The 24,771-nt window shown below is 43.0% G+C and overlaps 1 protein-coding gene across 12 annotated transcripts in view; it reads right to left on the bottom strand.

Annotated features, from left to right (window-relative positions):
• Positions 1-24,771, bottom strand: part of MICAL3 (microtubule associated monooxygenase, calponin and LIM domain containing 3) — a 167,904-nt gene that overhangs the window by 11,315 nt on the left and 131,818 nt on the right. For 8 of the 12 annotated variants that reach the window (XM_063395117.1, XM_063395127.1, XM_063395126.1 and 5 more), the window contains 9 exons: positions 22,095-22,199; positions 21,376-21,507; positions 20,880-20,971; positions 18,076-19,951; positions 17,089-17,183; positions 13,395-13,445; positions 11,672-11,779; positions 10,851-10,944; positions 5,998-6,048 (listed from right to left, as the gene is read on the bottom strand). In XM_063395117.1, coding sequence (XP_063251187.1) covers positions 5,998-6,048; positions 10,851-10,944; positions 11,672-11,779; positions 13,395-13,445; positions 17,089-17,183; positions 18,076-19,951; positions 20,880-20,971; positions 21,376-21,507; positions 22,095-22,199 — 2,604 coding nt within the window. The remainder of the gene's footprint in view (positions 1-5,997; positions 6,049-10,850; positions 10,945-11,671; positions 11,780-13,394; positions 13,446-17,088; positions 17,184-18,075; positions 19,952-20,879; positions 20,972-21,375; positions 21,508-22,094; positions 22,200-24,771) is intronic. The other 4 variants (XM_063395124.1, XM_063395123.1, XM_063395120.1 and 1 more) reach the window with 3 other exon arrangements.

Below are 24,771 nucleotides of genomic sequence, written 5' to 3' on the forward strand. Positions count from 1 at the left end.
ACGGTAAATATAATTATTATTATTATTTTTATTGCATTATTTAAAGAAGAGAAATCACCACCTCCTAGTCTCATTAAGTTAGAAATAGGATCATCACTGCAAGACAAGTCTTCTGGATGTGGAGCCAGGGTCAGATGGGAAAAACACATTTGGTGTGCAAATTAAAGAAACCTCAACAAAGCAAACCCCCCTTTCTGTTTAAGTTTCCTTCACCACCAAAAATACACTGACTCAGATCTTTACCCACAACATGGAAAGAGTGCTGCTGGCAGCAGCAAGACCCACTGAAGCAGCTTGTTTGGAAGGATCTGAAGGGCAAGGGAAGGAACATTTCTGTGACCATTCCCTTCGGTTCCTCCCCTGCTGCCAGCAAGAGCCTAAGGTGTGGCTATAGCCTCTGGCCACAAAATTCCCATTTTTTGTCACCAGAGGGATTAAACTGCCAACAGAGGGTGTTAGTCACGAGTTGCTCCTTTTCAGTGCCACAAGCCAACTCTTCTTTTCTTGGCAGCAGAGCTGAGCAGGCCAAGCTGCTGCAAGCCAGAGCGTGGTTTGGAGGCAGGAGCTGCAGCTTAGTAAGGACAGGAGCGTGCCCCAGTTCCTGAGCACACTCAACATTCTCCAGGCAGAAGCCCTGCCTTGCACACCACACACATCCCAGCAATAAAGTGACTGGAATTATCTTGCTCCTGTGTAAAACAGCCACAAGAATGCCCTTGTTTGTCACAATACTCTTGAGAGATTGCAGACTTTGCTACAGTGGTGGAAACCAAGAGCCGGGTCAAGAATAAATACCATAACTTCAAAGTCTCTTCAAAACAAGGCCCAGAAATTGTGTAGCCACTATAAAATACACCTTCATTTTCACTGTACATTGTTCTTTGTTACAGAAGCTGCACTGGACTTGTTGCATTCTTTTCTAATCTTTATTTACCTGTTGATTAAAGAGCATTTCTCCAGACTGGTTTTGTCCTTTTCCTCTCTAGCTCCATAACCTTCCTCACAATCAGAAGCACAGTGGTCAAAATGATCAACCAGGATGAAGAGAGCACAGCAGAGTTTGGGGTGGCAGACCCCATCATCCCCAAGCTACAGCTCACACTGATCCCCCTCAATATTTGCCTCTGTTTTTTAATAGGAGAACTGTGATGATTTCTGAGAAGTGGTGAGTCATTGCAAGTTAAATTTACTTGAACAGCAAGTGGGTTACATCCTTCACAAACTTTACATCCAGAGACTTTGATTTCTATATTGTTGACTAATCATGGTGGTTTGGAAAACAGCAACACTGACAGGAAAATCCAGCTCTGAGGCTAATCTCAGTTCTGTGGCACTTGCCCTCACAAGCTAAAAGCAGGGCATTTTTGAAACTTATTCTACTAACAAACTTCGTCCCTTATTCATCAGGAATACTAAAAGCTCTGATTTTAAATCAGTGCTTAAAATATGGATCAGTCCAAATGAGATCACTAAGTCAAACAGCACTGATCACAGTAAATGTCTTCTTTTCCACCCTTAAAAAAATCAGGTTATGGTCAGAAAGCCAAGGACTGAAAAATAAAGCATTCTAACTTTACTGTTTGGTGAAGTTGTTCAGTAGCAGCATTGTTAAAAACCAAGGATACAGAAAGCAAACTCTTGGAGAAGATTTACAGAATTGCAGGTTGAGAGCAAGGATTTTAACAAATGTCCTGCAAGTGCATCACAGCTTATTAAATCTGGGTCAGACTCACTATCCTCTACAGCAGAATCACATGAAGGAACCTGGGGAAAACTCACAGAGCACTGGATTGTCATACAAATGGAACCACTTCTATTTATCCAGCGGAAAGGGATGGGGGAAAGACAGGGGAGGGAAGGAAAAAAATGGGGAAATCAATGGTTGGAGCAGAACACACACACAAATGACTCCAGAGAAGCCTTCTGCCTCTACTGGACCTTGAGGCACTTCAGAATGAATACAGTCCTGCACTGAGCCTGTCTCCCAACACTGTTGTTTTTGTGTGCACAAAGCAGCAGGTGAATGGCAATTGCCTAACAAGTACTGGTACTTAACAAGCTCTGCTTATCAAGTGCTCTTTCCTGCTCAAAATTGACAGCAAAGAAAACAAGTTACCAATTCACTTCAGTGTCAAAAACAGCTGCAGGCTTCGAAAACAATGTTTATCTTACAACTCCACTCCCCTTTCAGAAGAGCTGTGTTTGCCAGTCACAAGAAATGGGACTAATCCCGCTTGAATATATCAGACTCCAGCCTTGCAGAATTAGACCTGCAAGACTTTAAAGGACATAGTAAGCTCAAATGTTTTAAATAAGTTTAAAAAAGGTGAAGTTGTTGCACCTTCACAGGTGCAAAGAAGAGAGTGTGCTTTAAACAGAGTACAAAGATTTAAAAAACCCCAAACAATTGCACTTCCCTGCCCTGTTTACCTGATGCTCTAAGGCTCTTGTCAAGAAGAGACAAGAAATGAACACTATCAAAAGCACCAGCTCTCTTCTCTACATCCTTTTTGCCTCTCTTGGCACACTCCAGCCAAGAAAAAAGCAAGATGGGAGTGTGTTGTTGTTTATTTAACGATTCCCTGCTGGGTGCAAGGAAAAGGAAGCTGCTCACTTGAACGCAGAGGAAACCATGGAGGTACTTTCCAGAGGCAGACAAGGAGCCAGTGGGTTAGGAGGAATTGAGGCTGGGACTAAGGAGGCAAGGTCACTAATGGAGAGCAGACAAAGGAGAGGGGAAAAAAGGGTAGGGGATAAAGGAGAAGGCAGATTTGAGAAGGCAGGACCTAAAAATTACAGACAAATCATGCTGGGCAGAAGAGGGAGCAGAGCCCAGAAATTTTGGAAGAAGTCCAAAGGTTGGGATTTAGACTGTGGGGACGGTGTCAGTGGGAAGATGAGACCAGGAGTAGGTAGTGGAGAGAAATAGGAGGTCTGAAGGGTAGAATGCTGGGATTTCTTTGTCAAGAAGGCAGGATTAAAATTAGATGCCTGAGAATGAAAACGGAAGTGGGGTAAGGAGCTCTGGATGAAGTAAGGCAAGATCAGGATGAGGACTGTCTCAAAAGAGAGAACAAAAGGACAAAGAGTATATATCCACCAGACCAGTGCATTCTTCCACAGTCTGGCTCAGAATCCATATTTCAAGTCTCACTATTCCACAGCTGCCATCAAACATCTATAAAACCTACTGATTGTGTCCCATTTCCTCTCCATAAGGATCCACCCAGAAGATGACAACCTTCCATAAGGACACGAGACAGCTCTCTGTGGTGGATGTGAAGGTTATAAATCTGTCACAATATCAATATAATATAAAGTCTTAATTTCAGTTGACTTTGCAACCTTTGTAATGTTCTTTTAATCACACCACACGCACAATGCACACACAGGAATAATTACTCAGAATTGAAATGTGGCCATCTGTAGCGTGAAATGAAACATCTGCGTTACAGCAACGGTACAAAACATTTCAGAACAGGAAGAGAGGATTATGACATCTGAGCACAGCAACAGAGCTAGTTAAGATAGCAATCTAATCCTACACACTGGAAGTTGACCAGGATGTCAGAAATTACCACTCCCCCTGCAGAAGCTGTTGTGCAATCTGTAACAACTAAATATTACCAGTTTACAGATAACTTTCCAAAGTGCTTTGCAGTTTTTGTTAATATTCTATGGCAGCATGGCTAGAGTCATGAGGCCCATGCCTCAGAGACATGGGTTGCTGATAGAATAATTAACTTTGCAGCATCCAAGCTGCCTGCAGTGCTCAGCAGGACCTCCAGGGATTTTAATGGCACTCCACCCAGATGTAGCATCCTGCACAGACATGTTAATCTTGAAGCTGAGCTCTGTATGTGCCCCTTGAGCTGTATCACCAGAGCAATGTATCCCTCCTGGCAAAAGTGTTCTGGCAGCCCCAAAAGCAAATATCAAGCAAATTACAGAGGCAACAAAATAATTCTATAAAGCCACATACTCCAGGCTATACTGGCTCACTGCATTTAAAGGGATACTGCCCAATAGGGTTTCTTTAAAATTTATTTTGAAAACCGTGTTTTTGAGATGAGCAGAAATTTGGTAGAGTTTTAAGACATATCAGCTGTTTTTAAAATAACCATGAATATTGCCTCTGACTGTTGGAAGCCCAAGTGACTGAGTCACCACATAAATAAAAGCAGCCTGTTCAAAAATGATCACTCTGAGATGAATGAGCTCAGAGAAATGGAAAAACAAACACACAAAGAGATAAAAGTAAATTCCATTTCCAATTCAGATTTTCTGCAGCACAGCAAATTCTTTTAAGTGACAGTGTCCCTTTAAGTGAAGAAGATTTTGCTTTTCTTGAAGGCACTATTAGTGATTTTGATGGGATCTCTGTCTCTAGAGAGGCATTAGGAGCAGAGGCAGGAGGAGGGAGGGGTGTAGTGGAGATAGCATTAAATAGGGATAAGGGTCTGTTAAGGGTAATTCAGCATCAACCCTTTTACAGCTCCTACTCTATGCACACATGAGTATGGGCCAGCCCTGGTGGATAAAACAGGAGGATGGTTTCAAAGTCTCTCTGCAGGAGATAGCCCAGGAAAGAATGCCAGAGGGACTGGGCAGTGAATGAAGCACAGGGCTAGCAGAGGACTAGCACACCAAAATTAGCACAAATCAGATCTGCTAAAGAGGAAAGTCTTCCATTCTGAAACTTGCACTTGGGTGGATATTCTGAACTCGGGGATGTTCTTCTGTAAAAGTCTATTGTGCCACGAGTAACTCACAACAGATACTACAGGCAGATACTGTGTGGGACAGCCTCCCTGGAGCAGGAGAAAAAATGGCTGTTAAAAACCTGGGCAAGATTATATTGGAAGGACCAAATACAGAACACAATGAAATCAGGGAAGACTTCCAGGGATGTGTCCTGGATCAGGCCTAGAGCATGTGGGTCTTTCCCTCTGCAGCTGGTCTGCAATGCAGTCCCTCAAAAAAATACAGCTTACATCAAGCAACTTTCTACTCTGAAAGATAAACTAAATGAGACCCTCAGACACCAAGGCAACAGGGCAGAGTTTGCTTTCTCTTGGATCTGCTGACAGACAGACGTGTTCATTTAGTAAGAATATATTTTGGGTGGTTAAACTAGCAAAGGAAATTCTAATTTTCAAGATGGGCAAACGCTAATCAAATGTCATTTGCAACCCAAAAGTTAATCACCTACTAAGGGACTCGGGATGTAATATTAACTAAAGCAAGGGCAGAACCATGGTATAGAGTGATGACCAGATTCTTCAGTGAAAATGAGAACTAAACACTGTAATGTGTGTTTAGCACTAAATGGGGTATTAAAGCAACAGCAGAGCAAGAAGCTTAAGAGCTGTGTAATGATGCAAACTGGATTCCAGCAAAAATGCCTGGAACTCTTAACAGCAGATTGTTTTCTAACCTTACAGTAAGACCAAACAGGAAAGAAGACATATCTGTCATCTGCAAGTGTTTTCAAAGTCCCTCGAGTGAGCATTTTTGTTTTGTTAGATCAACAATACACTGCGGCTGTTTTGGAAGAAAAAAACAGGCCTCGGAAGGGCAAGACAGAAGCAAGAGCATGACTAATCCTTGACAATGCTGTTTGCTCTTGCTATCCCCCTTAAAATACTTTCCTAAAGAAAACTTCAGTGATAGAGCTGGACTTTTCAAAGGAGAAGCAAAAAAAAAACCAGAACGACCTTCCACTGCTAGCAGGGAATGTGGCTGGAGTGAAAACAGTAAGCAAATTTAGAAAAAAAATCAGCACTGTGAAAAACAGAAGAGGGAACCTTACACATGGTCTGTGGAACCTGGCAGGATATCCTGTTCCTGAGCTGGAAAAGGGGTTCTGCTATCACCAGTCATGTGCAAGGGCTGTTTCTTCTTGTTGGTGAGCCAAGGATGGGAGAAGTGGGTGAAGGGAGGGAGGGGAGGAGTGTCAGCAGGGTTAGTGCCAGCAGGAGGTTCAGCCATACATACCACCCAGATGCAAGTCGATGAGGTCACTGTAATAAGACTCTCCCCAATAGTCTACAACGAGGAATTGGTGAAGACAGAGTTATTGAGTCAGATACCCACCCTAGCCCCACACAATCAAAGCAATAAATGAGAAAGACACAGAAACAACAAAGGCCGAACAAGAGACAGGCAGCTATACACGTGGGCACACATATATATATACAAACACTGTACTTCTCTTTCTCTGTATATATACATATATGTACACACACACACAAATATATCACAAACATAGATATTGGGAAGATGAAGAGAAAATTTCCAGTTGGCAGGCGAGGACTTCCAAGGGGAAAAACCAAGAAGTTGACACAGAGACACTTCACCTATTTGTGTTTGCAGCAGTAGCTGTCACTGATGTCTCTCCTGTTCTTGCTGAGAAAAGCAGAATTAATCCTGTTGCTTTGGAGCTGAGCAATATGTCAGGAGGAAACTGTGATTTCTTAGGACAGCTGCAGGAAAGGTGCCAGGGTTGATTTCTGGGAGGTGAGTGAGTGGAGGATGGTGCATGGCACACAGGGGGAGGCGCCAACACGAATGGCAAACACTGGGGTGGGAGATGGGACTGTGAGCTCCTGCTGCTGCTGTGCCAGGGCAGAACTGCACAGCAGCCCCAGCACACAGAGGTGCATTTCCACAGCTGCTGGAGACACCACGGCTCTGGCACTGTGGAACACTGCACTGGGAGGAGATACATGAAGTACTGAGAGCAATATTTCTCACTGCATAGGATTCATTTGATGTAAAGAGGTGGCTCTTAAACGTTTCAGTATTGATCTGACAGTAGATGTTCTCCAAGCTTTAAAAAATGACAGTCAAGGTTTATGCTAGAGGGAATAAAAGAAAGATTCTGGAAATTTCTGATTTGACATATTTTTAAGTTAATGATTGAATAAAAGAAAAATTCACAGAGGAAATCCAAGTCATTAGCATGTCCAAACAGGCGAATGCACTATCATACAAAGCACTGCTGAATTTATAATCTTGTATTACAGTAATGAACTCGTTCAAAGTGTCTCTTGGGACACCATAGAAAAGTGAGAAAATTCTTCACTGGGATCCTACTTTACCATTGTAGTGAAGCACCATGATGCAAGAGGAAGGGGCAGGGAGGGAAGGAAAACAAGGGATGGCAGTAGCTTAGAGCACCTGTGTATGACAAACTTACCCCAAAGCAGAGCTTGCACTGCCACCTGAAATAGAGCTTACCCTCCTGATCATTCATTCTTGCCATGAATGCAACTACCAAAGGCTGGGGTTCTCAAAGATAATCACAGAGAACACATTAAGGCAATCAGGTAATCCTAAGATGTGAGATTTTCTGAATCAGAAACTAAATGTTAGATTGAGCACTCAGCTTTTGCAAGAATAACAGACCAACTGTGCCATGCCTGAGGCTCAGCTAATTAAAAAAAAAAAGACAAGGAGGTAGCCAAAAAGGTGCAATTATTTTGTCAGAATTAAAGTTGATGGTGACCTCCAAAATGTTCCTGAGTTTGATTAGTTGAAGAGCGAGTATCACCCTATAAATATTCCACCTTGACAAATAGCAGATAATGTGTGAAATTCCTGGAAAGAATATTGAGCTGCCTGTATTTAGTGCTAGGATCTAAAGCTGCAACCTCTCAGGAAAACAGCAGGTCATCACTGTGAACAATTTACTGACAACCTTCTCAGTGTAAGTTACTTGCCAATAACATGTTAAGGATGATGCAAAATGGATAGAAAGTAGAAACAAAATTATTCTAAGTAAATACATTTTTATCTACAGAACTGGTTTTTGTTCTTACCAGTGGAACTGAAAAATACTTTTTTCTAAATCTGGAAAGTGGTCCACATGTGGGAGATCTGAGAATTAAAGTTAGTGGAAGACCTCTACGAAAGACAAATTTGCAATTCTTTACAGACAGGAAAGATGACTAAGATGCAATATGGTAGAAAATTATAAACTACATAGAGAAGTAGTTCAGATGGTCTTGTCTGTCTTTTTCTATAATAGAAAAAGAAAAGAATCATTGCAAGTTACAGAGTTCTGTTTCTTCTGTCTGGATTTTTAGGTTGTAAGAAACTACTATTAACATGACCCAAAACTTCATATTTAAATTCTGATCAATAAGTGATTTTTTCTTTCCCTACAGGGAAGGGACCTGAAAATCCCACTCATTACAGAGCCTAACACATTGTCCCAGTTAATACTGACTGCTGCCTATGGAAGAGCCATTATTTTGATGTTGTACTGCAATCCTTCTCTATTTATGTGGACAAAGTAAGTGCACAGCACATATCTCCCAAGCTCCCCCATTTTTTCTCCTTGTACAACCCTATAAAGAGATTTATTTTATTTTTTCAGATGGCAAAACCATTTTACACACTGCCTTTCCCTTTTTGAACTTTTGTTTTCATGATTTCATCAGGGGAGGGACTGATCAGAGACAAGAGCATGACTCCACAGCTTTTACACAGCAGTCCTTGCTGAATGTAGTGGTCACTGTTGGGTCACAATGCAGATGACAAAAATGATACTTCCCTCTTGACTAATTAGTGGATATTGCAGGCAGAAATTAACTTTATGGAATGTGATACCACAGATCTCAAAAAGAAGGAATTCAGTTATTTTTGTTGCAAACACATGTAAAATGTCTGGAAAAGCAGAAGCTGAGGGGAACCCTCATTGCTTTCCTGAGAGGAGGGTGGAGCCAGGTGGGTTCGGTCTCTTCTCCCAAGTAAGAAGCAACACAACAAGAGGAAATGGCCTCAAGTTGTGCCAGGGGAGGTTTAGATTGGATATTAGGAAACATTTCTTCATGGAAAGCTTTGTCAAACCCTGGAACAGGTTGCCCAGGGCAGTGGTAGAGTCTCCACCCTGGAGGTATTTAAAGGATGTGTGGATGTGACATTTTAGGGATGTGGTTTAATGGGTTAATTGTTGGCCTCATGATCTTAGAGCTCTTTTCCAGCCTAAATGGTTCTATGGCCATGCAAGAGGACCTAGAGAGGTGAAGCACGGAATTGATTTATAATCTTGTCTTTCAATCAACACAGATTAGAACATGCTTTTTTTTCCCACCCCAACAGAATGTGTTTCTGGCTAATCCCCTGAAATAAGGGGAAGAATTTAGGACGGTGAATTCTTTATGTCAGTGAAGCTTCTGCAAACACAACATATGACCTGTCGATAGAAATATTTTGCAAGAGCAAAGCATACCCTAGAGATGCTCCTCCTGAAGAAAAGAGATCCCTTTTGCAAAGCAGGACCCTTTCACAGTTTCACAGTTCTCCCAAGAAATTCACAAATACCCAAGCTCATCTAAGACTGCCTCCATTTGGGAGAACTGGGAGTGAGAAGCTATTTATCCAAAAGTTTATTCTGCAGCCTCCCATATAAAATTGTAATTCTTACTCTTGATCATATTCTGTCCTCTCTGAGCGTGTTTTAGGCATTCTATGATTCTTCAGTGAGAAAACTCTATCATGAATAATATTCTCTCAGCTGCTAAGATTTCCCACTTGTGCTGGCATGTCTTACATGGAAGTCATTCAGCAGCACAATAATCAAGATTATTTGGACTTGCAGATGAAAAGAAGCAAAATGAAAAGAACCATTAGAAACAGTGGAGGTGGGTTTAGTAAGTGCAGTCACTGGCAGGCCAGAGAACAGAGTGGGGCCACACAGGAACACACAGCATAAGGAAGGAGGCAGCTCTGCAAAGACAGCTATTTGCACAAGCCTATTTTTTTGATCCCACAAATGAAAAGAGACAGCCTGATCATAAACATATCAAAGTCCTCAAGACTGTTCTTCACACCTGTAGTACCTCTTTGCTTTGGTGAGCACCCAGTCCTGTTCTTTGGCACACCCTCATGGAGCACCAGACACTAATTCTGGCTGAGCAGTAATGGCAGGAAGTCAGGACAGACTTTTTCTCTGGTGCACCCTCACTGCTTAATCAAGCTCCATCTTCAGAGGCACAGACGTGGCTCTTCAAGCAACAAGCAAACATTTTCCAGACATCTGTTCCACTGTTGCCTTTTCTGAACTCTGACCCTTGTGATCAGGTACATAATCCTGGCATTGCCAGCTATACACACACTGCATTTGCCTGTTGGATATTTGACTCCTTGCAAATTGAGGATTTTTTTTTCCAAATCTTTATACTACCATCAGCATTATCTGAACCAGGTACTCCTCCGCTCATATGCTTGCCAGATCAGATGACACTCATTAAATTTAATTTCAAATACACACAACATTTGTTTTAACAGCTTGACATGGATACCTTTCAGTACACGTGTGCATTTCTGCTCTGCACAACTTTGTTGGAAGCAGCCAGTGTGCTGGGCTGTGCAGTGAGGAAGATGTTCTGTGATGGTCCCTTGTAAGGACACTGCCTCGATAATCCAACACAATAGAGAGAAAGCACACACAGTTTCACAGTTATTTCCTTAACATACAAACAGGGTTGTCTTACTGTGACAGCTTTTTGTGAATGGCAGCTGGGAAGCCCCTGCAATGTTCTAGCTGGAGGATCCAGTAATGTGCACAAAAAGTCAGCCATTGGTAGTGGCTGGAGAATTACCTCCTACACCTCAGGGGAAGGTGAATGAACCAAGTCTCTGCCAATAGGGAAGTCTCAGAATTAGAAGAAACACAGGAAAAACAAGGCCTCAAAAAGAGTAGAAAAGGGAGAACGGATTCACATTGGGCTCAATCTCTAGGCTATAAGGGTCCAACTGCCTCTAAAATCCAAACAGCTACGGATTACTGCACAAGCACCTGTAAGAAAACATGGAAAACCAGACCAGGCTGTGAGGGATACCTGCTTCTCCTCGAAGGGCCTTCTCCACAGCAACTCCTCTCTCCTCGAGCTGCCTCTGCTTCTCCTCCACTTGTTCCAACTGCCGCTGGATGATCTGTTCAGAGAGGAATGGAGCAGAACCTCACCAAAGCAGCCCTCTGACTCTGTCTGCAGCACACATCCAGCACTGAGAGACTTCAGTCAGATCTGCCTTTCCAAAACAAGTATTTGTATTCAACACCCTGCTTCAATAGCAAGCATCACAGATTCTGGTGACAACATCCTCCCTACCCTGTTGTAGCTTAATTCTTAAATTTGCAAACACCCTGATATTCATTTATTTGCTACAACTCCTATCCCCTTCCTGAAATCTGAACTGAAAGATGATGCTGCTCAGTCAGCTGAGCCCCTGCCTTGAGTTTTTGACAAATCCCATCACCTGTAGATGGCATAAACAGTTAGTATTAACAGTTTTCCAGCAGACTCTCTGGTAAATACAGGTTAATTTGATAACACCCCCCAGCATAACCCAGCAAAGCAATGATAGGTGCAGCTCCATCAGGCATTCTCTGAGTATCAGTGTTCCATTCAGTGCATGATGGTTCATCCATCTCCAGCTAGCAAGGTGTTATGGGCACGGTTTTTCTGACTGTAAAACTCTCATGAAAGATTTCAGCCATCCTTCACTCCTCTGTGGCATGACAGGGAATTGGACAGAGGGAGCAGGAGCACTCATGTGCAAAGAGAGGACTCTGTTGTGATAGACCCCCAGGAATGTCAGGATCAGGGTGTTTCACACAGAATTATCTGTGTGCTGTGACTGGAGGTTTGTGAGACACTACCTGAGCTCTGTGTAACCTCTTCAGCTCCTCTTGCTTGGCTTGTCTGCGCGCAGCTTTCTGCACCCGCCGCGTCAGCTTGGCGTTCAGCTCCTCCTCTGTGTAGGGCCTCTGAGGGAAGGAAAAACAGCAGCACATCTTATTTACATGCTCAGAGATATGGGGGCAGGGATGGCCATTTTCTCTTCCAAAAATCTCAGAAGGAAGGTGCTCTGTCTTTGCCATGGCTGTGTCAAAAGTCAAGCTTCTGTAGGCAAAGGTGTTCACAGTGCAGTGAGCAACAATTTCAGGATCAAATCAGGAGTGAAGAAGCATTTAAGCCAGCTGCAAAGCTGTGTGATTTTATATGACATCCCACTCCTGCTTTTCACTGCTATATGAAACCTCTTCCCAAAGATCAAACCACTTTCATTCTCAGTAATTTTCATTTCTCGATAAATTTAGCCAAATGGATTTAGATAAATCAATGAATACCATATAGAGGGTTCATCTTGCCAGGGGTCCCCTTGATTTCACTTTAAAAGAGGGTAAAGGCTTGTCTACATGAACAGTTACAGCAGTGTAAGCTAAGAAATTACTATAGACTAAAGTAGAATATTGCACTACAAAAAATCATCCAAAAAAGCTTGTGTTTATATAAAAAAAGGAAAAGCTATGTTTATAGAAATAGAAGGATATTTCCTCTTCTTTTCTGTCAGTGAAACTACTTTAAGAGGTAATTTAACATTACTGAAATTTGGTTTAGGATCTCACCAGATACACTAGTTGGATATATCATATCCTAGAAAGGCTTTCTCTCAAAAAGCTTTAAGAATGTATATTAAAAAAAATAAAAACAACTTGAAAACTGCACTAAATAAATTACAGTGAAGAAAAAGTCTCTTTTCTCATGTACATGTATGTAAGCTTTAGGGGACTGCTGTAAACATGTCTTCCACTTCTGGAAAGAGATCTCCTCTGTGGACAGTCAACTTCAAGAAGACAACGTCATGTCAGACCATCCTGAAATCTGCTTTCTCTAATTATCATACTGCCACATCTACCTCAGTTGATGGTTCTCAGTGAACAGAGTTTGAGGTCGGATCACAGCTTAATTAAAGATCCTTCAGATAAATCTTTGGCAAGCACCACTGTTGAAGCTTCAAAAAGCTCACACTTTACTCTTTCTTTTTTTAAAACACAAATCCACAATGGTACTCAAATTAGAAGGTAAAGTGACAGAGCACATGACCTTTCTATCCTGTGTAGCACTGGTGTGACTGCAAGACAAGACAATGAGAATTTCAGAAAGCAGCAACTTCTGCCTTGATTTTAGCTTGATACAGAATTTCACTAAGATTTGAGGCAACTCAGCAATTTTGAAAGCTGCAGATTAAAGTGTGACGATTCATCTGAACTCACATTCCAAGTATTAAAAAAGAAGAATATGCAAACATATTTAAGTGCCTTGAAAACCAATTTGTTCTGAAGCTCCTGGATCATCCACATCCCTGTACAGCAGTGCACTGATAAACGCATGCATTCCCATCAGACATTTTGGAGCTTGATGCATTTTTGGGAGACATCCTGTACCAAGAACTCGCTGCCCATGTCTGCTAACATCTCAGGCATGCACAGTCAGTGTTGATGTTAGTGCACACGTGGTGCTGAGCTAGGGATTCAATGGGTTAATTGACAGGGGGACATGCAATGCAACAATGGCCAACTAGTGGGAATGAGACACTACCTTTGACGAGTATGATCTCTTGAATGCCAAGGCGTGTGGTACATAGATCGACTTTAAAGGGGCAATGGTAAAGGGAGAAAAATAAAAAAAAAACGCACAAGATGAAGCAAAATCAGTTCAACATTGAAAACAGATGCACAGTAATAAAACAAAGTGGTTTTTACATGAAACGAGTTCGTGCAAATGCTGAACGTGTCCCAGGCTGATGAAGCACAATGGAACTTCTGGCCACAAAATCAAGTTTGTAGCACTTTCCTGAAGGCAATTTGTTTTGGCAGCCTCCTTGAAGATACAGTCAGCTTGGAAATACCTTTTTCTGGAGGAATTATTTGGCCTTTGTCTACCTGTATGAGTGTGAAATTCTGGCTTAAGATTTGGAATAATGGCTTATTTCTGGAACATATTTGGTTTGAACTGGCTCGGCCAACCTTGTATTACTCTGTCACACAACTCTCCATTTACATTCTGATTTACAGTCTCTCCTAGGAGTTGTGTTTAGTTCATAGTTTTAAATTATCTCTATTTCACAGAAATTAAAATTGACTTTTAACCAACATCATAAATCTCATTCCCTGCTTTGTGAACTAAGAAACAGCAGATGGGCTCAGAGTGGGGTATGCGTCCTGCAGTAATGGAACCTCCTTGTCTAAAAGGAGAGCCTCCAAAGGTCTTGAGGAGCTAAAATTGGAGGGGGAAAGGAGCAGGAAGAGGAGGGGGAAATCACTACTTACTCTAGCCAAGGACATTCTATGCTACCCTGTACCCAAATACAAGGCAAGTAAAGCACTTAGATTTATTTGCTAAGAAGAGAGGTAAATTTCCCTCCATGCCATGAAGTCCAGAAGGCATTGTGCCACTCTGGGCAAACAGACAGCATTTTGCACTCTCACATTGAATTAAACTAAAACCAGTCACAAATGAGAAGCCAGAGAACACCACCAGCATTTTGCAGGCTCCAGGAAAAAGCAAGCTACCTGTGGTGGTGAACACCTGAGCACAACACCACAACTGCACAGGAACGATGACAAACACACACGGTGACAACACACCCACAAACACAACACCCACGGGGCGCTCACGCCAGGAATCCTTTACAAGATGCTTCTCTTGAGAGACACCACATTGAACAACACTGAATTAATTCACTGCTGATCACAAACTACAGGCTAAAGAGCAGGCTGTTTGGGAAGCAAGCTCGCTACGTTACCAAAAAGGCAGCACCAACAGGATTTCAGTTTGGACAAGGGGTTCACATAAAAGTTAAGTAGCACACAGTAAGTCAGCTCTTACCCATATAAAGTAGCAGGCAGGTTATAACTTAAAAAATACAACTCCCACCCCAAACCAGTAAAAAACCCAGCTTGGTCAGATTCAAAGTTTGGTTACATTTCTTTTGACAGTAAGGCATTCCAGTGTTTGGATGTATATTCTACATCCTTGGATAGGATGCAACAAAATGAGGCAAGTCAAGTTTTCAGATCCATATCCTCTAAATAAATACATTCTCAAAACTATTCGTATGAAAACAGGTGCTGAGTAAATAAATTCTTAATGTAACTACAGCAACAGCAAATGAGCAAAAAACAGACACCACCACCACACCCTTGGCAGAGCCTGTTAAATATTTTCAGTATGAGGATTCCAGGTATCTGCCACTGTTATCTATCATCCCCTCCTGTAGCTAGAGATGTGATCTTTCCTTCTGCAAAAGCCATTTTAAATCTAAGTGGCCCAGCATAGAAAAAAAAATGACCATCAAGGCAGACCAAGAACTCTGTAACTCTTATCTGAACCCCAGGTATTGGGTGTCTGTCCTCTGCTGGCCCCAGGTACCTCATTCTTCTGCATCTCTTGGAAAATGCAGAATTTCTCATGAAACGCCTTGAGGGCATGCAAGGGGGAATGGAAGGGGGAGAGAAAAAAGGGAATAAAATAAAAACAAAATAATCTTCCTCTCAGATGAGATCTAGACCAACTAGGGAAAGAGATTAAAAGAGAGATAAGTAAATACAGAAAATTCCTGTTTAGTTCATCAATTTCTTCCACCAGCCTTAAATTCATTCATTAGCTATTCTTGTTCATTCTACTATATATACTTAGACAGCATTTCATATGACACTTCAATTTGCAGTGCTTCCACACCTTTGCCATCTCAGCCAAGGAAGAACTTGGCACCTGAGACTGATTTGTGCACAGGTTTGAGACAGGAGGCACAGGCCACTGTGCCTGTGACATTTCCCTCCCTGAGACCCTTTTCTTCTTGAGCTTTTTGAACATGTGTACCAGGCACCACCAGGAAAGAACAGTGGGAGCACAGTTTTCATTTTGGGGTACCAGAAGAGCATTAGTGTTCTGTGGGGCCAATAAAATCTCCACATAGTTCTTCCAAACCTTTCCAATTCTGTCTAGCAAAGCTTAGAGGCTCTCAGGAATGAAAACAGGATTCTTCATTGCTATGATCAAACAGCTCCTTAAATTATTCCCTTGTTTTTGCATTAATTATGACATTCTAAAATTGCATCAAATAGTTTAGGAACAACTAGCTTTGCAACTTTGCTTTCACCATACATTTTCCACATACAAATGTGTGCAGTTGAACTAAATCCTTATCCTAGATCCTTAGGCCAGCAGGGAGGGTGCACAGCAAGCTCCCTACCCTGGGCTTCAGGAGAGCAGACCTTGGCTTCTTCATGGATCTGCTGAGTAGGGTGCCATGGGATAAAGCCCTGGAGAGAGGAGGGGCCCAGGAAAGCTGGCTAACATTCAAGGGTTAGCCAGGAAAGGTTAACATTCAAAGATTGCCTCCTCCAGCCTCAGAAGCAATTCGTCCTAATGAAGAGGATGCCAGGCAAAAATGCTGGGAGGTCTGTGTGGATAAATAAGGGGCTCTTGGACAAACTCCAACAGAAGAAGGAAATCTACAGAGGGTAGAAGCAAGGGCAGGTAGCCTGGGAGGAATAGAGGGAAATCCTCCAAGCAGCCAGGGATGAGGTTAGGAGAGCTAAGGCACTGACAGAATTAAATTTACCCAGGGACATCAATGGCAACAAGGAAAGCTTCTATAGGTATGTCAGTGATAAAGGAAGACTAGGGAAAGCATGGGCCCTCTCCAGAAGGAAACTTGGTTATCCAGGATATGGAAAAGGCTGAGGTGCTCCAACTTTGCCTTGATTTTCACCAGCAAGTGGCTCCAGCCACACAAGGGGTTGGGAGAATGAAGAACTGCCCGTGTAGGAGAAAATCCCATTTGAGAACATCTAAGGTACCTGCAGGTGCACAGGTTCTGAGGGAACAGGCAGAGAAAGGGCCTAAGCCACTGTCCATTATATTTGAGAAGCTGTGGCAGTTTGGTGCAGTTCCCACTGACTAGAAAAGGGGAAACAAAATCCCATTTTTAAAAAGAAGAATAAGGAATACCCAGGAAACTACAGGCCAGTCCGTCTCCTTTTTAGTGCCCAGTAAAGTAATGGGACAGTGAGACAATGGATCCATCTTATAATAACAGTGAAGAGTAGCTTGTAATCATGAAAACAAGTGAAACCATCTTTTTTAGATAGGCCAGTCAGCTGACTTAGAGGAAAACCTGCTCCATGGGAGAAAGAGTAGAAACAACAAGATTAATCATCTAAGTCTCTGAGTCCGTGATCTGAATGGTGCTAGATCCATCTCAAATGCATTTTTCCCCCATGCGTACCTCTCGTTTGGATTTCTGGGAGGAGCGCTCCAGGATGTCGTCACTGGAGAGGTCGGAGTCCTCTGAGAAACTCAGGTGTTGACGGAGCTGTAAATCTGTGAGGTTGGGAATAAAAAGGGGAAGTTAGAGAAGTGGCAACAATCCCTTCTGTGAACCCTTCAGAACTCAGTTTTAGGTTGTTTGATTGAGCACCAAAAATACTCAGTCCTTTTATGTCAGTGTCAGTTGTTTTGCCTGGGAGGGATCAAAGAAGCCTTGTTCCACAAAATGACCAGCATGAGTTTGAGCTGTTCCAAGAGAGCATCACTTCCTTCAAATGCTGTTAGAATTAGTGGTCATGGTTCTCTTTTTGTGCTGCATCAATGCTCTTAGGATAGATACAGCAGCTGGCTATTTTGGCTGTTTGTACAATGCCAGAGAAATGTAACTCCTTCAGTCACATTTATGGGTAACTTCTTTACTGTATCCCAAGTTGCTTTTAAACATCTCTGCCTGCAACTGGTGGGCACGTGAAAGATTGACAGGAGGCTGCCAAATCCCTCCTTCAGGGATCAGCAGACAGCCACCAGATTACTGAGAACAGGAATAACAGCATCTCTGCAGTCTCCAGCTTCCATGGAGCCAGGCGGAAAGAAAGAAAAGAGATCATCCAAAGAAGAGATAGAGATCAGATTTAAAGTAGGGATGGAATGTGACAAATTCCAACAAACAGTGCTTATTTCTCAAATCTAAGATATAAAACAGATATGCCTTGCACATATTGAGAGTTAAGCTTTTAGCTAGGGTTCCGTTTCTTTTCAGTGGATTCTGTCAATGTGCAGACACACAAATCTAGTCCCTAGCACTTACCCTGTTCTGCCCATCTGACACTGGGGAGCAGCAGCATTCAGCACAGCAGCTGAATGACAAAGCAAACCAAAACTGCTTCCAAGGATACCTCGGAAAAGTAGGAAAAGGGCACAGTGCAGAGGCACTTATCTGTTATACCTGCAGCTGTAATCAGTGGAGGGTGTTTGTGCTTGCCAGAATCCACAGTGGCATTACTGGAGGGAGTACTTGGGCAGGATTTCTCATCAGCCTTTTTCTTCTTGTCTTTCTTATAGCCAGAGAAAACAGATTTCCATAACGACCTAGGCTTTGTTGCTTCCTCTGTCCCACCACTAGATTTGTCAGAAAGTCTGCTATCATTTTTGGATTTCTTCTCCTTTTTGTTCTTTCGAGGGGAGAAGAGGGAACTTCTTTTCTTGCTCTTCCCACTGGAGCCCTCTGAAGAGCTGACAGACCCTTCAGGTCCAGCCATATCAGCAGCAGGAGTGGAGTACTTCTCAGTAGCAGAATTATGCTTTCGTGCGGATCCCTCTGCTAATTTCAAGGCCAAATGCTTTGGAGAGTCATAAAACAACTCTTTGGTCTTCAAGGGCATCGAAGATGCCTTTCGTGCCCTTGTGGCCCCAACAGCAGCAGCAGCAGCCATCTCCATATCTTTCATCTTGCACAGCTGCTTAGCCATGGCATCACGCAGTGCTGGGCTCTTGACAGACTTCTCTCTGGCTCTCATTCTCTCTTCAGCGAGCTCCTTGGCCTCCACAGAAATGTCAGGGAACACTCTCTTCTTCTGGTGAACCCCTCCTTCCATTGAGGGTGGGCCACCGTTTTCCTTGACCAAAGGCAGAAGATGTGGTTTCTCCGGCCTCGGCCTGCTGGTGGGAGGTGTAAAGAACTTCTCCTGAAGGCTCGAGTCCTCTGTCCTGTCATCGTACGTGTCCTCCACGTCGTCAGCAAACGGGATCTCATCCACGCTCTCTGCGAACGACTTGCGCACGTCGTCCCTGCGGGCCGGGGGCGGCTCCCTGGCCGGTGGGGCCGGCTCCCGGTGCCGGGGAGCTGGAGGTGTTGATGCTGGTGTTGGAGGTGACCTGGCCTCCACCTCGTTCTGCCACAGTGCCTGGTACCTCTTGCGACGCAGCGTGGCCGGTTCCTCGTTCTGAGGAGGCGGCGGCGGCGGGCTCGAGGGAGGGGTCAGCATGGTGGAGTCTGAAGTGTTGAAGCTCTGGCTAGCCATGGTTCTCATGTTAGATGAGCTCTCCTGAAGGCCAAGCCCAGAGCTGCTGGATACATCTCCCCGTACCTCACTGGAAATCTTCAGCTCTTTTTCTGATGGAGACTTGGGAGTGAGCAGAGAAATCTGCTCATTTTCTAACTTGGACAGTCCCTGTCTTCTTGGGGCAGGCTGGGGTTTCACAGGATGGATCCTTTCATCCCCTGAAATATTCCTGCTGTTGAAAGTCTTGTGAGGAGTTGCCTCCAGAGCAGACATGGTGAAGTTGCTCTCTGAGCGTTTGTTTCTGTCCACGGGGGTGAGCCCCAAGCTCCTCCGGATTTCAGCGCTCTTCATCCAGAACTCTTCCACAAGGCTGCTCCGTTTCAGGGCTTCCTCTGCACTGGTGGGGCTCCCCAGTTTCTCCACCTCCCCATCCTGGCCCCTGAGGGCCAGCTTGGCTAAAGGAGTAGATGTTAAGGCTGGGACAGGTTGGAAGCACACCGGGGGCTCCGCTGGGGATGGGATGGACGTTTCAGCAGAAGGCAAAGGCTGGGAGCAGATGGGCATTTGAGCAGAGGCTGGGGATGAGGGCAGTGCTGGAGCTCCTGGCTGGGACTCTGCCAGAGAAGGGGGTGCAATGGCCTCTGGTGACGCAGCCGGCTGGGACAACACTGGGGATGGTGGCACCAAAGGGCTCTGGGCTTTCCTGTCTTTGGGAATTTCATCCTTTGGTCTTTCCTCCACAATGAAAGGCTCAGGGAAAAAGCGTGGCTCCGGGGATTTTATTGCACGGCATACTTCAGCCAGGGGATCTTCTACATCCTACAGAAAAATGAAAAAAAGAGAATATTAATAGTCACTGGGCACATGAGAATACGATTCTTTTTTGTTTGTTTGTTTTTTTTTTGCTTTTAACAAAGCTAGAAATAAGGAAACCATCCAAGTATCAAAATACTAATTTAATATCCTAAAGTCTGCCTGCTAAACAATAACTGTGTCTGATAAAATCATTTGCCATCAAAAAAAACCAAACTATTTTAATAGAAAGTGGATGTTGTCAGCAATTGCTGTCACCAAACTAGACTCAGCCCACTCTAAAAGTAAACTGGTCTATGCTAAAACTCTCTAAGACAATATTTTAGCAATTCCTTAAAAAAAACACCAACAAAACATCTGGAAGGGGAAATTTAAATTGCATGTTTTAAGGGCCATGTACTTCCAGCTCTTACACACAGCACTACACTGGCAACACGAACACATCACAGCACAACACTGACATGCCTCACTTCCTTAAGGTGAATTATGTTGAACTTTGAAACAGAGAGGAGAACCACTCCTTTAGTTCCTACTGTAATTTTCAATTGCAACTGTACAGAATCTGCTTTTGGCACATAAAGGACAGCCAGATCAGGCTAAAAAAACCCACCTTACTTATGGCTCCCCACATTTTTCACATATACCTGTTGTTAGCTGCCCACTGAAATTAAAATATCCTGTATAATTCTGCCTGGGGCTTTGTGATGGGAACTTGTGTGGCTGTGACAGAGTCACTACACTCTGAAGACAGGAAAGAAAGAGAGTGTTCATTGTATTTTAAGCCTAATTGAACTCAGACTTCAAGATCAACATAAATATTTGAAACAGGAAAGCAGGGGAGCCCGTTGCTGTCTGTCCTCATTAGTTTACCCAACAAACTGTTTTATTGAACTACAGGTGCTAAGTAGAAAATGTCAAAGATTCCCTTTCTTACCTCTGCTTGTTTTGCTTTGGGACTAGCAGCTGGAGACAGAGGAAGAACACTGTCACCAGAGGGCTGGGTTGGGATGGATGGTTTGCACGGATCTAGGGAAAGGAAAAATGTTACAAAAATACATAAACTATTCATATTCTACCTTTTTTTTTAGTGTTACACACAGCAAGTAGTGACAAATCTCTCAGCTTTTTACAAATTTTAAATTGGACATCTGGAACACAACAAAAATTTTTAGATGTCCTAAATGGTACAAGCTTTTTAATGTAACAACTTTTACAAGAAAAAAGCAGTTAGAAGAGTTCTCACATTTTACAAAGCTGTAATTACAGATTCAGAACGTTCTTCTCAAAATGCCAATGCAAGTGCAGACCTTGCCACTGAGAGCAGTGAGCTGGTTCAAATCCAAGAGACTCTCCTCTCCTAAATCTCGTGACTCTACAGACTATCTCAAATGCAATTAACATCATTCAAGCACTGAGGAGAGAGGGATTACCTTCTGTCACACTGCCAGAAGCACCTTCTGCTTCTTCCTCATCTTCTTCATCCTCAGAGACTTTTAGTCCTGGCCCTTCTGCACCACCCTGGCGTAAGCGAAACTCCGCCTCAGCGTCAGATGCGATGTCATCTAATCATGGATGGAAAAAACAAGAGAACTTGGATACAAGTCCAGCAGGATATAATAACTTCTATTCACGTGGTGCTAACCACTTTCATAACCTGAACACTTCAATGTTCACTCCTTTTTTGGTGTGATAATTTGTCATTAAGGCAGTAAATGTAAGCAGTAAATGATTCGACCGTTAGTACAAAGAGTTAAAATCAGTAACTGAAGTCCTGCCTTATCAGTTCTCTGGAAAATTTGAATATTTTATGCCATATGCAGTTAATTTTACAGTAGCAGGAGAAGGATTCTGACATAGTGTTATGGAACTTTCACAAACTTAATTCTTTTTCTGTTATTCATCAGGATCAGTATCAAACACAGACATAAGACATGAGGTGAGAGGACATGAGAAATTCATTACAGAATCCAGGACATTGAGGTTCTTCTCTTTCTTTTTGTCCCTCACTCCTGGCTCCCTCTTGAATATTTGAAACAAACTCCCACACCTCTAAAAACAAGAGCAGGTTTAAATACCCTCATGCAAAGTGTTCATTGCCAACACATTCTGTTCACACAACAGCTTTAAGGGCGGCACAGGGGTACCCTACCATCGTCCAGCTCTGCACCCGTGTCTCCCTCTTCACCTGCCTGCCCTTCTGTGTCTGCAGGCTCTGTGCCCAGCTCATCCTCCACATCCTCCTCCTCACATGGAGCTAGAATATATTCAAATATTGAGGAAAAAAAAAGAAAAGAAAACAAACACTACACAGTGAAAAAGGTCTATATTGAACTGTACCAACAGTTTATACTGGAGATGTTTATCAATTACTGTCAAAACAAGAATTTCTGAAATGTGTCACCTGGAGAGACATCTATGGTGAAGTGACATTTCCAGACTCCAGTGAATCAAGGAATGCCTGCCCTTGGGGAGTCTCACTCCCTGCAGTGAAAGCTGCCAGGGCTTTTCTGAGCAACAGGAATTGTGAAAAATCAAACATGAAGGGGACTGGGAGGACACCAAACCAGAATTAAGGTCACTGTTCTTCCAGAAGATTTTAGTTTTTTTTCTTTAGCACAACAGAACAGTTACCACCACTTGATAGCATATGTATATCAAAACTGAAACCTCACAATTAACCAGGACTGTTCACCCTGAGGGTATAAAAGTCAGGGTCTGGGTATGGGACTGACCATTATTACACTTGGAAACTGTTTAACTCTGTGCAGCTACAGCAGGCTTTGGTTAAAAGGTCTAGGAAAATGCATATGCTGTACAAGCGACTAGTGCACAAATTGAGATACTTTAAAGTAATTAAAATGACATATATAAAACCTTTTTTCTGTTACAGATCATTAACTGAGACACTTTTAAGTCATTCAAATTACATATTCAAAATGTTGGTGTTTTTTCATTTACAGACCACAATTTGATTTGCTGGGTCAAAATAAAGAAGAGATTCTTGAATTTGTAACTCTGTAATCTATGACATCTGACACTACTGCTTTTGACAGGATTTAATTACAGGAGGAGAGACAAGAACAAAATGTAGAGTATAAATCTCATTATTAAATGATACTTTAAAAAAAACCCTGTGCAATGGATGATTTGCTGCCTTTGTTGTTGTTGTTGTTAAACATTTCCATTAAACATCATTTAAATATTAAAAAAGGTGAGCATTTCCAGTTCCTGATCCTTTTTGTTTACTAGTGACAATGTGGCTCTTGGAACTGCTTACATCATTGCATTGCTAATTAAGACAATCTTGAAAACAAACTAACCCTCCCTAAAAAGAGGTCTTGCAGCCTCTCCCTTAATACAGGTTTTTGCTTATTTCAAAAGACAGCCTTCAGCAGGTGGTTTGTCTTCTTCCTTCAGCCTGAGAATTTCTTTTTTCCATGCTCTGTAGTACTATTTAGACAGACAAATGTATGGATTGGTTTATTTTCTGTCAGCTACTGAGAAAAGGCAGTTCCACTTCTGTGTGATAATGTACTGGCCTATTCCTTTACATCAGAGCATTATCAAATCCAGACCTTACCAATATCAAGCACAGGAAAACTGAATCATGTAGCAAAGGCTGGACTGCCCACAGGAGCATTTTAAAATCTACTGAACAAAACCAAACCATGTCCCAGTCTTAGGTATGCAATAGCTTATGTTATTTTGGAAATGATAATGTCATAGAATGGCTTTATGGTAACAGCAAATGTGAGTAACCTTAATGGAACTTGCAAAAAACATGGCTGGTGTTAAGAATATCTGAATCCACTATGTATGTGTGGGTCTTCAGATCCAGAAACCATGAATGGACGTGACACACAGAGATTACGTTGGAGAGAGAGGAGAAAATCAGGTTTTAAATCAGTTGGTACAAAAAACTCAATGGAAGATCACAGATGCATCATCAATAAGTAACAACTTGGTGCGAGGGTGGATCCCACTCTGAGGGACACGGGAAGCTTGCAGGTGGCTGGTTACATGACACAAATACTGTGCATATACAGATATGCAGTTAGGATAAGGAGCAGGAGGCCAAAAGCTGTCACACAGTAACTCACAAGTTACACACTAGGGCAGCCAGAAACCGGGATCAGCACTTGGTTGGTATTAGCTGGCAGCTGTGAGCACCTGCATCGTGTGCAGACACCTTGTAGACTCTGCTGACTGGCCAAAGCAGCAGCAGAAGCAAAGTTTTAAAGGCAAGCTGGCTATTCTGATGTGCCAAAGCAACTCAACTAGCACACACTGCTCCACTAATTTAGACACCTTCACAGCTTTACACAATGTACTCCCTCACTGTCATCCCAAAATCTTCAGGCTCATTGCTTTGTAATAGAGCCTAGAGGACCACAAAAAAACCAGCTGAGCTCTACCATCCTTCAACATTCCTGAGGCTTTCCTGAATAATGTGAACACCAGGTCAAAAGAGATAGAACCACCATCACTATTCCTGAAGATCCCAGCTTCGACTTATATTTTTTCCCTGTTTTCTTCACCCCTTAACTCCAGTTTGCAGTTGCTACAGCTAAGTGCACTTGCTTTAAGCACTCTCTGTCACTTAACCTTTCAACTGCGAGAAAGCCCCATGTTCTTCTAGTCTAAGGGCTGGGGGAAGGAAAACTGCTCCCATCTCCAGTTTACGAAGCAACTCCAAGCCCTGGGGTGGATCCCTGCTCCGTCCTGCACCCAGGGGCAGCTGTCCTTGGCCTGCCTGGGGAGGGCTGCCACAGGGTGCAGTTCATGCGAGAAGGGGCTGTCTGAGCAAGGCGGGCATGCACACTCCC

This window comes from Prinia subflava, chromosome 4, assembly GCF_021018805.1.
Source record: "Prinia subflava isolate CZ2003 ecotype Zambia chromosome 4, Cam_Psub_1.2, whole genome shotgun sequence".
Classification (NCBI taxonomy): Eukaryota; Metazoa; Chordata; class Aves; order Passeriformes; family Cisticolidae; genus Prinia; species Prinia subflava.